This window comes from Cebidichthys violaceus, unplaced genomic scaffold, assembly GCF_023349555.1.
Source record: "Cebidichthys violaceus isolate CVI_PGR_0920_01 unplaced genomic scaffold, fCebVio1.0.p SCAF_20, whole genome shotgun sequence".
Classification (NCBI taxonomy): domain Eukaryota; kingdom Metazoa; phylum Chordata; class Actinopteri; order Perciformes; family Stichaeidae; genus Cebidichthys; species Cebidichthys violaceus.
The window spans coordinates 7,198,635-7,214,173 of NW_027176373.1; the positions used below are offsets into that span (position 1 = coordinate 7,198,635).

The following is a 15,539-nucleotide window of genomic DNA, read 5'->3' on the forward strand; positions in this document are numbered from 1 at the left end:
CCTTTCTTGCCTTTAGCTATTCAATTCGTTACCAATGTTCGTCTAATTTCATCAAATAAAAAAAATAAAATAGTTGTTCCCACCAAAAGTAGTTTCAACATTTGCTCCAGCCTCTCATTGGCTAGTAACCCGGAAGTTATTAGATTGAATTCAGGGGCGCGAAACCATAAAAAGAAAACGTGTCCGGGTTTTTTTTTTTTTAGGGCTGTTGGACTACTTAAGTGTTAAGAAGAAGCTGGTCGTTGTGGTCGTCGTTACCTTTGTATTCACAATGTGCGAGAAGATCAAGAAGGTATTTTGATAATGATGACATAATAGGTTGATGCAGTGATCGCTGTTTGCTTCTGTTTACCCTGCTGTTTTCATGTCGCTCCTCCAGGTGAACAGCTGGCTCAGCACGGTGTTCGGAGATCAGCCGGTGCCACACTTTGAGGTGAACACGAGGACCGTGGACGTCCTGTACCAGCTGGCACAGATCAGTGAAGACCGGTGCAGTGACACAACTCTTCTCTTGGAAGACCTCAAACAGAAAGCATCCGAGTACCAGTCCGAGGGTGAGTGACTGACGCATAGCACAGAAAAATGCAGGGAAATTCAGATTGAGGAGTTTTAGTCTGTAATTTAGGAAGACTGACAGTCTGACAGTAGAAACCAACAGCAACACTTATTTTATAGGATAAAAGTAGGCTTTTCACTTCATTACACATTAAAACACACAGGTGATAGTGGGTTTCTTGTCCTATGGGTTTCTTTTAAGCAATGTTGCCACCCAGATCTCAGCAATTATTGTGGCAAGTACATTATTATAACAAGAGATGAAGGCCACAACTACAGACATTTTGATAGGCAGATTCTGTGTCTTTACATGCTTCATTGCGTGCAGTTTTGTCAAGTGTAAGACAGTCCATCGATTCACACCACTGCATTTTTGTCAGAACTCAGTTGTGTTTCCTCCATCCAGGCGCTCATTACCGAGATGTTCTGCTACAAGGCGTAGGTCTGTCCTGCGAGAGCTTATCAAAGCCCGCTGACAACTATCTGTCTGCTTTAGTGGACACGGCCATGGTGCTCGGAGTCAGAGACACGTCACTGGGCAGGTACGCTGACGTTGATGTTGTCTATTCGCTAGACGGTAGTTTCCTTGATGAAAGACATGAAAAGTTGGATTTTTTTTTCCCCCCGTCTCGTCTAGTTTCATGCCAGCAGTGAACAACCTCACCAACCTCTCTCTGGAAGAAGAGAAGTCAAACCGGAGACTCGAGAGGGAACTCGGGGCCTTAAGAAATCGACTCAGTGCTACTCTGGTGCTGCGGAGTAACTTGCAAGAGTAAGAACACGGATGCAGAGGATGATGGCTTTGGCGTCATGATGTTATGTTACAGTAAATACAAGCACACAGTCGTGTGTGTGTGTGTGTGTGTGTGTGTGTGTGTGTGTGTGTGTGTGTGTGTGTGTGTGTGTGTGTGTGTGTGTGTGTGTGTGTGTGTGTGTGTGTGTGTGTGTGTGTGTGTGTGCCCCTGCCCCTGCCCCTGCCCCTCCAGCGACAACAGGCAGACTGTTTGCTGCTACCCACTCATATCTGTAATCAGTGTTCTTAACGGTCTTCAGGGACATCAACAAAACTGTCAAGTCACAGTCGGTGGAGAGCGCTAAAGCAGAGGAGAGAATGCTCAACATGGATTTCGTTACAGCAAAGGCTAAAGAGCTCAGCAGCAGGCGGGAGAGGGCAGAGGTACGTTGTAATGTTATAGCTGCATCTGTAATAGCTGCGTAGTGCATTGTGAGGGGCTGACGCATTGGTACAATATCAGAATGAGAACAGTTTATTTGCCAGAGTATGTTGCACATACAAGGAATTTGACATATACTGCTATTGAAAGATGGAAAGGATGAGTAAAGTCTTCTACAAAACCCTCTGTCACTATCCAGCAGTGGGAAAGGAGATAAACTTGTGTGCTGGCTATCATGTGTTGCCTTTTACTCTCTGCTGTCAATCTTCTGCAGGCTCAGCTTGTATCCAGGAACATGGACAAATCCATCACCCACCAGGCTATTGTGCAGCTCTCTGAGGTCATTTCTGCTGTTACACATGCAACACATTTGAGCACCGTGGTGATGAAGATGCAACACTTTCTGCTCTCAGGGTTTGAAATGCGTCATCTTATTGTTTCTCTCTGTAGGACGTCACCGTGCTGAAACAAGAAATAATCCCGTTGAAAAAGAAACTGGAGCCTTACATGGACTTAAGCCCAGTACGTTGTTTTCCTCCTAACAGTCCAACATCAAACAGTGCTTTCACATTATCCGAAATATTTCTATGATGGCGTTTTTTGAGAAATTCAATTTGTGGTTATGTTCGTAGATTTCTCTTAATCAACAAATCACATTTCTATTGTCTGATTGACTTCACAATATGTTTGTTTTTTTGTTGTTGTTTTTTTACCTTCTTAACCACAACAGAGCCCATCTCTTGCTCAAGTGAAAATAGAAGAAGCAAAAAGAGAATTGGTGAGTATCTTAATAGTCCATTCAATGACGGATGAGAGGTGGTTGCTTACTGTTTATTTGAATGCAGATGTTTCCCTCGATTACAGGCTGCAATTGGTTCCCAACTTGAGATGAATATGGATTTCAAGTGAAGATGTTGTCGTGTAAATTTTGAGCTGTAAATTTCTGTTTGAAAAATGAATAAAGTAATTGTTTCTATGTCTTGTTGGCTCTTTGTAATGTGTTGCAGCAGTCAAAATGTTTCCCTTTTGAGAATCTGCTCTTTTGCATTTTAATGCAGTTTCAACAATTTTGTTCCCCTCAAACAAACCAAAGGGTCTTCCTCTTTTGCATGTACGAAGTAAATTTAGCAACCTCCCTAGACAGGAAACGTGTTCCAACACGGATGATTTCTTTGAAAGATTGTGCCGTTAAAAAAGACGGCTTAAAATATTTTCATATATGAGCAATTCAAGCCCCAGTTGAAGCAAAAAAATAAACAAATTGTGATATTTCTTTCCTGTGGTCGGACCGATTCAGTTTATCTCACCTTCCTGTTTGTAACAAAACATCAACACTGATCAAATGTTTTGTCTTTAGTTTCTGTAGCTAATTAAGGGGTTATGTTTTAAAAACATGTCATGTGTAATTTTTTCTTTGATCAAAGTCTGTCGACCAGATGTATATTAATTATCCATCTGTCTGGCCAAACAGACAGGTTTAATATGTTTGTCTGGATGTCAACTTTGGAAGAATCTTTTCAAAAGTAACAAACACTTTGCATTTACATGAATTCTCCTAACAATATTATACTTATGTAAGTTTTACCTTCTTAGGTATAAAGACATTTATGTCAATAACTGGAAGATTGCTGATGTGAAAACGGCCTTATAGGCGCAAAAATTACATAGATTTCGTAGTTCTTATTTGTACAGGTCTATATAAGACTACACATCGGCACATTTCAGAACTTATTTCAACATTGCTCAAAACATGAATTGACTAATGTTATGAGTACATTCATTGAAGTGCAATTTTACTTTTCTACAAGTCTGAATCTTGTCTTCAATACAAAGTGTAGCACACATTTTGAGTTTGACAACAAAATTCCACAGGCTTTGGAGGGATAACCGCACATGAAAAGGGGGTTTGGAGCCACTCCCATGGTGCCTAAAGCTAAAATACAGAGAATGTAACCGACTAGGGGGCCTGTTGACCAGTTTGTATGCAAAATATCACCTCTCAGTTCCTCCCACTGCCAGTCTTCCCCGAGCATGGAGACCCCAGCGTCTGTCAGCCTGACTGCTGTGTAGGTCTCGACCGGTTACCATGGAGTAGGTCATGGATGTGGGCCGGGGAGCAATTTACCCAGTAGGCCCCCTGCTTCTTTCAAAGGCACCACGGTTAGGGCATCAACACTTCATGAAAAGAAACAGAATCAAAATACAATTCCACGGAAGTCAACTTGGGACACACACAGACTATATATGTGTTGGTCACTGACACCATTACTGTCCTACTAATTCAAGGACTGTTGTCTTGAAAATAAAGATTTTTCTCTTTATAATAACATTAACTCTACATTATTGGTTTTGCGTGGGACAGCTATCACACTTTCTGCCAAATATTTAGTCCATATATATATATATATATATTTTTATATATAATATACATAAGTTATATATATATATATATATATAACTTCAATTTTTCTTCTGCCTCACGATATATATATTAATATAGTGAGGTTAAGAAGAAAAATCTAAGTCAGATACGCCAATCTTTAGGTTTTGAGTTAGATTTTTGTTTATTCACACATGTTAAAATCACACAAATTAAATAAATAATGAAAATTAATATACAGAGAAAGAAAAGAATATTGATATATATTGCTTATTGATAACCTCTATTAAACAAATGATGTGTTAGTTCATAGCAGGTGCGAGATAAAGAAGAGAAAGAAAGGCACAGGAGAAACCTCACTGAATGAAAGCATTTTGTCATAATCCAAAAGGTAAACATGTGCCTCATAGTGGGGGGGGATAAAAGATCCTGCCAGTGCGTCACACCATTGAGTGCGTCGCCCCTCTTCCCTTTAAAATAGTTTTATCTGCCACGCCCACACCATAATTCCCGCACGCAGCTGTTACTGTAAATCGCGTTCAGTTTCCACGTGCATCTACTCACAAATTTTTTGTGTTGAACAGCGGGAGAGTCGGACAGGGAGCAGCGCCACGCGTCGAGTTAATCCACCGCCTCTTGTCAGTTTTCTGACCAACTTGTTGCGCAGCTGCTATTTCTCACTAAACCACCTCCGTGGTCCATTCCTGCAGAGAGCTGCTCACCAGCACACTGGCGCGGTGTGGTGCTTCATCGGGGAAAACAGATGGATGAAGCGGGGGCTCTCTCCAGGCCTACTACTTCCAAACTAAACGGTTTATTATCGCGCAGGCTATAAGAAGATGACGCTTGTGTACGTTGTTTTTTTGTTTTTTTAATGAAGTTCTGTAGCACGGAGTGACATTTCCAGTGTGTTTAATATGATATGACGCGTCCTTGCCACGGACCAGACTTTAGCCACAGCCTCTTCTACCTCACTTTACTCCTGTGGACCAGACGCATGAGTGGACTGGCTGACTTTTCAAGTAAGTTGATGATGAAGATGATGATGGTGGTACAGTGGGAGAAGGAGGGTAGTACATTTAGGATGAGAATGGTTAGAGACCACGGCAAGGGTTTTGTACAGGTGATGCACGGTGTAATAAATAAGGTGGTTCTGTTCTGTTTTTCCCACATTGCCAGTGTTTCAAGATGGGGTAATGTAAAATATACAGGGTGAGGACTGAGGAGTTAAATACATGTTTCATTTTGTGTTAGAGACTATAGCACCAATGCCAGAGACCAGCCATTCTCAGCATTGCATTGAGTGTTTTTTTATTTTATTAATTTATCTAAAGTGCATCTAATCTAATTCAATCACTTCCAAGTCCTCCAAGAGTCATTTTATGTGAACACCTCAAGATGAGGGACTTTGCATCAGAGGTAACTTAATCGCATCTACACACCACCCTACAAAAGGTGGGTCATATTAGGTTGACTGCCAGTTGGCGGAGTTTGCCACCCAGGAAAGAGATCTGGCAGTCAGCACTTTGATGGGGAAGTTTTCAAAGCAACATGAGACTACTAACAGAAGTCAAACGAGGCCAAACAAACTAATCCGAAACCCATATGCATTAGATTGAAACAAAAAAAACTTAAGGGCATGGTTGGTAATCTTGAGAAATTAGCAAGAATACATCATCCAATTGAAAAACCCAGCACATCGTTGCCAACTCTTTTCCAAAGAAAGCAGCTAGCAGCAATAGCTCCGAAAGTTGCTAAATCTAGACCGTCCAGTGTGCAAAATACAGGGGGTCTCGGAAGGGGGTCTGAGACCCCCTTGATTGACACCTGAGACCCCCCTATTTGCCACAGGGTGTTTAATTCGGGTGTAATGATTTGACGGTCTTATTACAGGCCTGTGACAGAAACTTTTTTTTTGTCAGAGCGTTTGACTTATTGATTGCTGTCAGGATGTAATGAGAATTCGAACAAAAATACATACCCTGCCCCCATTAAACTAACTAGTTTGTCTATGGTATTAAGCTTCCTCAAAGTTAAAATCCTTTTCTTAGTCGTTGTGGGTATTTCTGCTCCTGTAAGTAATACTTGATTTAGTTGGTCCCCTGGAAGCCACACATCCTGTGATTGTTTATCCTTTATATGATTCAATGAATTTAAAAGAGTACTCTAGAGATTTTTTTAATAACACTTCCTTAAAGTCTGGGGGATCACAATGGCTTGACTTTGAGTCTCTGGTATGGGCCAAGCAAAAAAGTTGGATCCTACATCTCCTATAATGTAACTCAATAGCCTCTTTTAAACCCCACACCTCCAATTTGTAAGGCAGCAGGCTTTCTGATAATGTTTTTAATTCTATGCCAAAGCTGAGATAAGCCTGATTTTCAAACTTTAGCAAACTCCCTCCAGAGCCCCAGAGTACATCAAACCAATGTTTCCACAGGCTGAGAAGTAAATTAAACTTGTCCCTTCAATGCATGTGTACGTTTCCGTGCACATTCCAGTCCAACCGGTGCCTCTTGTGTGACAGACTACCTGTCCAGGATCATCACCAGTCACTCTGCTCAGGCGTGTGACGGGCAGCCTCTGCGACTCCACTGTCCACGTCACTCCACCATCTCCATCCAGTCCGCCTTCTACGGGAGCGGCGGGGCGCGGCTGTGCAGACCAGACCCGGACACTCCGCTCGGAGCCCACAACCACAGCTGTTCAGCTTTAACTGCTCTACAGGTGCATTTTATAGTCTGGGATATATACAGCACTTTTCACTCTCTCTGAGTCACTTGCGTATAGGTGGGCGTTCGCCTGTGTTAGCTGATGTATTGGAGAAGTTTTCTCCCCATATGTGTTTTTAGTATTGTGGGGAACACACACACTGTTTTCCATTTGTCAGCCAGTCAGTGCGTCATTCTTTTTTGCATCTGGTATACATTGTGCTCTCTGTGAATTGTAGCTTCAAATTCTGTGTACTGCTAAATGACTGTCCATGGCGTTTGTTGTGCAGAAGCTGCTGTCGGAGTGTCAGAGCCACAGAGATTGCCAGCTGCCTGTGAACCACCTACTGTTTGGGAAGGACCCCTGTCCCGGCACGACCAAATACCTCCATGTGGACTACAAGTGTAAACCAAGTGTGTCCCTACCTTGTTTTTAGTGTGTGTTATCCCCTCACGATCAAACTTCCTGTTGCAGCATCAGTTCCTCTCATACATTTACTGGTGCGTGAGCATGAAATGGCTCCACAGCTATGCACACAAATTCCCACCCCTAACCCCAATCCTAACCCCTGAGTTCCCCACTGCAATCGTCCCCTTCACCTCTTCATCCTAATTGTTTTTTTCCCTCCGCTCAGCTGAACACAAAAGGCATGTGGTGTGTGAGGGGGAGACGATGGTCCTGCGCTGTAAGCCCCCCAAGGTTCTGAACATCTATGCAGCTGTCTATGGGAGAAGTCTGGGCCAGCTGGACACCTGCCCCTCACACCTAACGAGACCACCCCCGTTTGGTGAGTCAACGGGATATTCAGTATTCTCACATGGTGGAAACGAACACTTCATTGCTCTGACATAGACGAATGTAAGTTAAACTATTTTACATTGTGAAAGAGGAAAGTTTTAGCTTGCTCAAAAGTTTATCAGCTTTAAGTAATATGGGCAATCTATTGCATTTTATACATTTTATAAATTTCACATTCATTTTAAAACCTAAGTATAATTACTATAAACCAGCAAAACCAACACTATTTTAACGAGCAGTATAATAGTTTATTTTTTTCAGTTTGGATAATGTTTCATTGAGTCAGGTTATGCAGGAACGCATGGCTCAGCAGACATATTACTTGTTATGAAAACCACAGGTGTTACTCATAACATTAACGATGCCTCTGTTATGTTCAAGTGCCTCCGTAAAGCATGACAGTGAGCCAGCGTGCACAATACCAGAACCCTGGAAGTAGCTATTTTAGGATTTCAGACGTCATTCATTTCATTATTTACAACTGTACTTGACCGACTGTACTTGCTTTACAACACAAAGAAATCAGGGAATTATGGGAAATGTGGGTTTAATTAAAGAGGAGCACAAGCAAAAACTATACAGAAGGCTTTTTTCCCCCACTGCAGATATTTGTACATGTCATAGCAGAAAAAGCACATCATCAATAATGGCTGCATTCCTTTTGGGTGTGTGCCAGACATCGTTAATGTTACTGAGTACACCTGTGCTTTTCCTGGTATGCCAAGTCAAAGTCTGCTGTGTAAAAAGTATCTATATATATATATCTATATATATATATATATATATCTATATATCTATATATATATATATATATATCTATATATATATATATCTATATATATATATATATATATCTATATATATATATATATATATATATATATATATATATATATATATATATATATAAACATAAATAGTTGGTGTGGGATAAAGACTCAATTTTATTGTCATTTGTTAGTTCAAGACACAATGCTTTAAAGTAACTTATCTGAATATTGGATGTTTTAGAATAAGAGATGTCAATAAACTAACAAAATATAAGTAAAATATTTACTTTTCTGGGGCAGAAAAAAATACACTATTGCCACAAACAGTGATTTCATAGTTAAAATACAATCAAACTTTACAATACATTAAATCAGTGGTTCGGCTATTGCAGTTGAAGTCCATGAGATTTGTCCCAAAGTTGACACACACACACACACACACACACACACACACACACACACACACACACACACACACACACACACCAACACACACACACACACACACACACACACACACACACATTCAATGACTGCACTCTGAGTCTCTCTTTGCTGTTCCCTACAGAGTGTCTGAATCACGAGGCTGTACACTTGGTGTCCAAGTCCTGCTACAGCAAACAGAAGTGTACTGTTGCTGTCAGCAACCAGACTTTTAGAGATCCCTGCTTTCCAGGTACCAGGAAGTACCTCAGAGTGGTCTATTCTTGTGGTAGGACTCTTTCTGCTTCCTCTTTCACAAGATACTACTACTAGCCTGTTGATATATTAAAGGCTTCAAATTAGGAACAGGCTTCCGTGATATTTTTCTAAACATAGCTCACGTCATCTCCGTTTTTGTTTTTGCCTCATTCATTATGTGACAGTTCTTTCAATGAACATTTGTAGTTTCCTATTGTGGATCCTTATCTGCTGATTTCAGCCATCAGCTGTTCTCATCATGTCACACCCAACAACACAGTAGCGGGAAACACTAGACTGTGGGTTCAGATTTGCGGGTTGAGGCTGGCATCCTGGTAAACTTCCTGCGATTGGCACGGATGCCAGTGAGGTCATGCAGCAACATTGTTCATGTATCAAAGTTTGGAGATTTGACTTCGGCCTGGATGACAGAATTCTACTGACCGGCTCTGTTGGCTCCAGCGAGCAAAAAACAATGTGTGTTAACCTTGTAGACCGGTTATCAGCACAACTGGACAGAATGCAGTCATAATTTCAGAGTATCACTCCATTGTGAGCCCAGTTTTCTGCAGAGGTTTGGGTGTGGGAAGTTATACTGATGAATGATCTACTCTAGATTCACCAGTACACAGTCACAGAATCTGTTTGGATCTGTCCACATTAGCATAAAGACTGTCCCTTCTATCTTCCTTCCAGTAGTACCGCAGTCTTTACTAAGGGAGGCAGACCCGAACATATTCAGCTCCACTTCATCACCTACTGTGGACACAGGAAAAGGTAACCGCACCATGCCATCTGTTGCAATTCCCAGGTTTTCTGTGCCATTTTATCTGACATCACGGTTCTAAATTGTACCGCAGCTCCTCCTGCGGATCTGGAGGAGTCTCTCCCCAAAGGTTCAAGAAGGCCTGAAAACTCAGGAGCCATGATGAGCAGCTCCCTCCTGACCTATGCCTACATTAAAGGTGAACATTTCTCGCAGCGAATGTGCATCTAAACCATGTTTATACATCTCCTTCCTTTTTATTTCCTACACAGAGCATCCAGAAATGGCAGCACTGCTGTTCACCTCCAGCGTGTGCGTCGGTCTGATGCTCACGCTGCTGGCTGTGTCGGTCCGAGTGACCTGCAGAGGGCGCCAGCTCGGAGACCAGAGGCTCACACCCACGCCTGGTAGCCAGGCTGTCAACCTCCAGGAGGAGGACAGTGATGAGGAGGATGAAGAAGATGATGATGATGGCGAAGAGGGAACAGAAAGCTCTTTCATCTCAGCCGCAGAAAGGAAGGCGATGCCCGGCTGGGAAGAAGTGACTTATGTGAGCGAGGCAGCGGAACGTGCGGAGAGGATTGAGCGCAGGGAGATGATCATTCAGGAGATATGGATGAACGCCTATCTGAATGGCAGCTCATGTTGAGTAAACTGTGACCCATGTGTGCCGTTCAGCACCTTCAGGAATTTTTTCAGGATTCTCTGCAGCAGCTCCCGGCTTTTTATTATGAACAAAACAAGACACCTTTTCTCCTTCTATTTTTTTTAATATTGTAAAGCGTTGTAAGCATTCTGCCAGTTTGCAGGAGAGCTCAGTTTATGAAGAATGTAATGTTTGGATGAAACTGCAGTAGTATCCATTTTTTTAAAGATCCAACAGGGTTTAATACTGTAAAATGGGTGGTGACATAAATTCTGTAATTGTTTAAATGTTGTATTTATTCACAACCACCACTAAATGAAGCCAGGGATTGAACTGCCAATGTTCAGATTATTCGACAATTTGCTTTATCTCTTGAGCTAGAAGTTTTTTTAAGTCAAGCAAACCATATCCACAGGTAGGAGAAATGATACTAACAAGGTTAGAGACTGGTCAATAATTATTTAGAGACCCTGGATCAAGGTGTGGTTTCTTATTTAGATGTTTAATCACAGCATCCAGGAAAGTGGGTGTGTTTAAGTCACTTGATACAGTTTTCAACAGGACCTGTCACTGCTGTGAGAGGATCCAGGACCACAGGGGCAAGTGGTGAATACATCAGCACCAACATCACAAGGACTACGCGGTTCATAGTTGATGGAGATGTGTTTTAACACAAGAGACTCAAATTAGTTGAATTGAATATCAAGGGAAGTTTTTTTCCCCATAAACCAATCATATCCACACTATGCTTAAGAATCTGTAAAGCAGCCAGTATGACATAAATTGGAGCAAGACACCTTGTGTTAGTAGAAAATGTTGGTGGCATTCACATGCAACAGTGTAGATACATTTGTGATCACCTTCGATATTTTGTTTCTGCATCTAAGGCACAATTACTATACTGATTAATCCTTAAGGTAGCAGCTGTATTGAACGGATAAATCACTATAAACCAAAGAATGTCTCGGGGAACATGATCAGTCTAAACATTTGTCTAAATGAACCAAAAAACACAGTTGATCTCATCTCCAAAGTCCCTCTAGCCTTTAACAGAATGATCCTTTACATTCTGGACAAAGTGTAAAGTGTTATCTTTCCTAAAGTATAATTAGTGTTCCCTAAAATTGCCAGCTGTTTATACCATAGGCCTACGATGTGTTTGAATTTCACCCACCAGTCTCTTTAAAGAGCCATTTAAATTAAAAGTAGAACAAGGTTGAATTATCCTTCAACTCTACAGGATGTTTTTCTTTTTGTTCACTGTTCCTTGAAACCGGCCCAAAAAAAGCCACTCTCTGATTCACTGCATTGACTCCGTCAACAGTTCCACATAGTGGAATTAAACTCTCTCACTTTGAACTCTACAACTTCCTCATGCCTGCTGGGACAAGAGCTGGAACGACCATCGACTATGTCACAACGTCCTGCCTGAGAGCAACACGGACTTTCAAAGATGTGTGTGTGTGTGTGTGTGTGTGTGTGTGTGTGTGTGTGTAACTGACCGGAGACAAAGAGAGGAAAGGTGTAGCATCCTTGCTCCTGCACTCCCAGGGATGTAACACTGTGCTCCTGTTGAATCACTACCTCTGAGCATTAATACAACAATGTTTCACCATTGTTTATACACAGGCTATATTGGAAATAATTATTTTTACTTAAGATAAATTGTAATTTAATTCCGTTTTCACAGCTTTAATAAAAATGTAACTTTTATAACAGGTTGAAAACATCTGGTAAAGAAATACAGGCATCAGATTTAAGTTAAAATAAATCAGGTGTATAATGACATCGTCCTCCACCCGTCATACGTCTCCAGATGTATGAGTACAAGTGTTAGTTGAGAAACGCACGCTCTCCAAGGCATTTGAACACATCTGTGTATAGACCTAGAACAACAGCCACATTAAACCGATTTCAGGATTGTGATAAGGCTGCTTAGTCAGTTGCATATAGAGCTGTAAAGGACCAGGCGGCAAAGAGGTAGAGGTGTTTATCTTGGTCCCCATTTGATGTTGGTGAGGCCTTGAAACTGTTTCCTGAGGGCCTGTCTGTCTGTCCACTCTGAGTCCAGGTAGCTATCGTCGTCTGCCTCCTCCAGTTTCTGAAAATGTTACCAGGAGAAGGTGAGAAAGGCACATCCAGTACAAACGTGAACATGTTTTTTTTTTTTTATGTGTGCACCTATTATAAAGTCTGTGAGTGTTTTGTCTCTTTAGCCTTTTCCTCACCTTGAGCTCCTCCTGCCTCCTGTACTGATGCATCATCATCTGTTTCTGCTGCTCATCGGTGACCAGAGGCTCTCTCGCTGGTTGCCCCTGCCCTTTCTGAAGGGAAAATTGGATTATCGTTATTCTAAAGAAAAAACACAAAACAACATATACACTGCCTGCTCTCCCTTCAGGTTGGTTGAAATGGGCTCTCACCTTTTGGATTTTGACCACAAGCTTGGTCTTTTCATTTTTGCCAATGTAGTCCTGCAGTTTTTTCCCCCTCTGCATCTCTTTGCCAGCCCACCATAGCTGGCACTCGTCCTCTGCGATCACCTGCAGAGATGCCTGAGGTACAGGCAGATGCAGAAGAATGGAGGGAGGGAAAGAGATCATTAGGGAGGCAGTAAAGAACAGAGTCACCTCCAAATGTATCAAACGAAAGTACTGTAGCTAAAGTAACTTAAACCCTTGTTGTTGACTGAAAACTTCAGTCAATAGCCGCTAGGCCATGGGTTCAGCTGTTTACCTGTGTTCCTGAAAGGTCTTCCCGGTCCTCAAACTCCATCCTGATGGGGTCATGAGGAGGCAGGCCCATGGGGTACACGATCATGACGGCACCCCGTAGCGGATCCAGGGCTTCCTTCACCATCTCCATGGTGAAACAAACATTAGCTTGAACTTGTTTCTGAAAGACGATGAGAGAGACGTGTTCAATAGAAAAAAGTAATGACCCTTGCTGAACAAGTCTATCAAAAAGTTGTGTGTCGATACTGCTACCCACTTTGGAGATCAGCGCCTTTGCCTCCTCAACGGTTCTCATCAACACCTCTTTCATCTTATCATTTGGAGCTGGGACAAAGTAAAGAGATGGGTAGTTAGATCATAATATAAAATAGTTTATTTTATCCTGCTTGCATGGTAATTAAAATAATTAAACATCGTTTAATTGCAGAATTTCCAGGCCACAAGAGGGATTTAATAGGAGTGAATCTCCATCCACCCATGTCACAGTTTGTAGCTCAAAGCTACAACCACAGGCAAAGTAGCCCGTCTTGCTGACAACGTTAATGACGTTAAGCATCATTTTCTTGTTAAACTGCGTTGCCTACAGTCCTAGTCTCACCGTGTCCATTCCTCCGCCCCATCTCATCCTTCCTAAACACCGGCCCTCCGCTGGGCACACACTTGTCCTCCCATTCATCCTTCAGCTTCAGCTCCACAACCTGCTCCTCCGTCAGCCCCTGCATGTTGGGGGGCAGTGTGACGCCATGGTCGGCCAGCTCTGGGATCTCTGAGGGAACACGAATCCACAAAGGAAATCACAATGTAACGCCTTAGTGCTGAAATGGGGTTGAAACCTAAATGTTCAACAGAAAATCCAACCACAGGAAACCAACACTGACAGTCAATGGCTTGTTTGTCATTTTTCTTTACCTGCACATATTCTGTCCACTTTGAGTCTCCCGTTGTAGATGGCTGCTATTTGCTGGATCGCCGTCTCCAGAGGAGAGTCCACGGTGGTATTGAAAAGAAACAGGCTCTCATCTCCACGCTTCACGTGCAGCAGCACCATCTCGCAAAGTAGCTACCTTAGCTCTCCACCTGTTCGTCGGCTAAAGGAGACGTTTAGCAAACAAGTTTAATGCGACACGAAGACTTGTTGTAACCGGAGTGTCCCGTGATCCTTAGGGAAACAATGTAACCATAGCAACAGTGCATGCACTTCCTGAAAACACAAAGCTAGCCTTTAGCTAGCTAGCTAGTATTCAGTTCAATTCAGCTTATTTTGTATAGACCAAAATCACAAAAGCTTAACAATCTGTAGTTATAACATACGACATCCTCTCTCCGGTGACTTAACCGCAGTTGTCCAAGGACCCTCGTATAAACTATACTATGTTATATATTATATATAGTATAGCTAGCTAACTGCTTACATTCAATATCTCAATCTATTAAAGGGTCATTTCTCCACAGAGGCTGATAATGGTAACACTTATACCTGTGTAGTGAAACGACAGGCACGAAGCGTTACATACGATGTGGAGACTGAGCTCACAACTTGTTTACATTACTAGCTAAAGGTTGCATGGAGATTGGTCGGTCCAGATGCTTCTTCGTGTGAACTATTTACGGCAGGTTAGAACAATTCAAGCACTGCTACTGCCCTCTAGAGGTAAATAATGGTAACACTGTGGCCATTGGGGTGTATGAAAGGTGCACCTTAGAAGGAAGGAAATGCCAATTTTGATGATGTGGGACACTCCATAGGGATGGACTGCCTTGCTCAAAGTCATTCCAGCAGAGCAGATTAATCAATTGAACCTTGCTTATGTTGTTTTTTACCAAATTTTAAGAATTTCCTAGGTTGAAAATGGCTCAACATGCCATTTACCGTTTTAAATCAGCCCTGAAACTTGCAGGACCAATGTTAATGTTTAGATCCTGTAATCAGATGCCATCAGACGTCACTGAGCAACTCCTGCCTCACACAACTGAGTTTTGAGTCAAGCTATATGTTGTTTACTTGTTTATGTGCAATAAGGTCCCAGCCTGCAGTCAGCGAAGACAAACATCAACATTCAGGGTCAACTTACATTTATTTTTGCATACATACAACACAAACTGCTTCATACATAAATGTGCAATCAGCTTCGCACTTAAAATATGGACCGTTGGATATTAACATGAATTGCAGTTTTCATGTTTTGTCTTTAATACATACAAGAATATGTTCAACAACAACAACAACAGACTCTTTATTTACTATGGATTATAACCATAAAAAGGGACACCAACCTCACAAAAAAGGAGCAATACGTTTCCTATAAAATCTCATCTTGAAC

General features: G+C 41.9%; 3 protein-coding genes and 1 long non-coding RNA gene across 5 annotated transcripts; 2 read left to right on the forward strand and 2 right to left on the reverse strand.

Annotated features, from left to right (window-relative positions):
* The first annotated feature begins 186 nt into the window (after positions 1 to 186).
* Positions 187 to 2,706, forward strand: haus1 (HAUS augmin-like complex, subunit 1). Its single transcript, XM_068715950.1, has 9 exons — positions 187 to 292; positions 380 to 554; positions 962 to 1,097; positions 1,193 to 1,327; positions 1,609 to 1,732; positions 2,005 to 2,070; positions 2,181 to 2,252; positions 2,461 to 2,508; positions 2,595 to 2,706. The coding sequence occupies exons 1-9, from the start codon at positions 272 to 274 to the stop codon at positions 2,637 to 2,639; spliced, it is 822 nt and encodes a 273-aa protein (XP_068572051.1). The 5' UTR covers positions 187 to 271; the 3' UTR covers positions 2,640 to 2,706.
* On the reverse strand, positions 1,808 to 4,755 carry LOC137876414 (uncharacterized). The gene is made up of 3 exons (XR_011103443.1): positions 4,675 to 4,755; positions 3,727 to 3,905; positions 1,808 to 2,192 (listed from the first exon to the last, which is right to left on the reverse strand). It is a non-coding gene; the product is annotated as an uncharacterized lncRNA (long non-coding RNA).
* On the forward strand, positions 4,624 to 12,692 carry eva1c (eva-1 homolog C (C. elegans)). 2 transcript variants are annotated; one of them, XM_068715947.1, is made up of 8 exons: positions 4,624 to 5,132; positions 6,638 to 6,837; positions 7,112 to 7,235; positions 7,457 to 7,609; positions 8,959 to 9,102; positions 9,768 to 9,848; positions 9,932 to 10,036; positions 10,110 to 12,692. In XM_068715947.1, the coding sequence occupies exons 1-8, from the start codon at positions 5,033 to 5,035 to the stop codon at positions 10,484 to 10,486; spliced, it is 1,284 nt and encodes a 427-aa protein (XP_068572048.1). In that variant the 5' UTR covers positions 4,624 to 5,032; the 3' UTR covers positions 10,487 to 12,692. The 2 variants fall into 2 exon arrangements, with proteins under 2 accessions (XP_068572048.1, XP_068572049.1); XM_068715948.1 differs by having other exon boundaries at positions 9,771 to 9,848.
* On the reverse strand, positions 12,149 to 14,793 carry cfap298 (cilia and flagella associated protein 298). The gene is made up of 8 exons (XM_068715949.1): positions 14,696 to 14,793; positions 14,128 to 14,306; positions 13,817 to 13,984; positions 13,475 to 13,542; positions 13,220 to 13,378; positions 12,907 to 13,038; positions 12,712 to 12,807; positions 12,149 to 12,584 (listed from the first exon to the last, which is right to left on the reverse strand). Exons 2-8 carry the CDS (start codon positions 14,264 to 14,266, stop codon positions 12,474 to 12,476), a joined length of 873 nt encoding a protein of 290 aa, XP_068572050.1. The 5' UTR covers positions 14,267 to 14,306; positions 14,696 to 14,793; the 3' UTR covers positions 12,149 to 12,473.
* Between the last annotated feature and the right edge of the window lie 746 nt (positions 14,794 to 15,539).

Excerpts from the sequence above, each read along its gene's own strand:
- cfap298 (XM_068715949.1), bottom strand. The coding sequence starts at position 14,266 with ATGGTGCTGCTGCACGTGAAGCGTGGAGATGAGAGCCTGTTTCTTTTC. Across the intron at positions 13,379-13,474 it reads CAAAGGCGCTGATCTCCAAA|AAACAAGTTCAAGCTAATGT; the intron begins GTGGGTAGCAGT and ends ATCGTCTTTCAG. Across the intron at positions 12,808-12,906 it reads TTGTGGTCAAAATCCAAAAG|AAAGGGCAGGGGCAACCAGC; the intron begins GTGAGAGCCCAT and ends TTTTCCCTTCAG.
- haus1 (XM_068715950.1), top strand. The coding sequence starts at position 272 with ATGTGCGAGAAGATCAAGAAG. Across the intron at positions 1,733-2,004 it reads GCAGGCGGGAGAGGGCAGAG|GCTCAGCTTGTATCCAGGAA; the intron begins GTACGTTGTAAT and ends AATCTTCTGCAG. Across the intron at positions 2,071-2,180 it reads CTATTGTGCAGCTCTCTGAG|GACGTCACCGTGCTGAAACA; the intron begins GTCATTTCTGCT and ends TTCTCTCTGTAG.
- eva1c (XM_068715947.1), top strand. The coding sequence starts at position 5,033 with ATGACGCGTCCTTGCCACGGACCAGACTTTAGCCACAGCCTCTTCTAC. Across the intron at positions 7,610-8,958 it reads AACGAGACCACCCCCGTTTG|AGTGTCTGAATCACGAGGCT; the intron begins GTGAGTCAACGG and ends TGTTCCCTACAG. Across the intron at positions 9,103-9,767 it reads CAGAGTGGTCTATTCTTGTG|TAGTACCGCAGTCTTTACTA; the intron begins GTAGGACTCTTT and ends TCTTCCTTCCAG.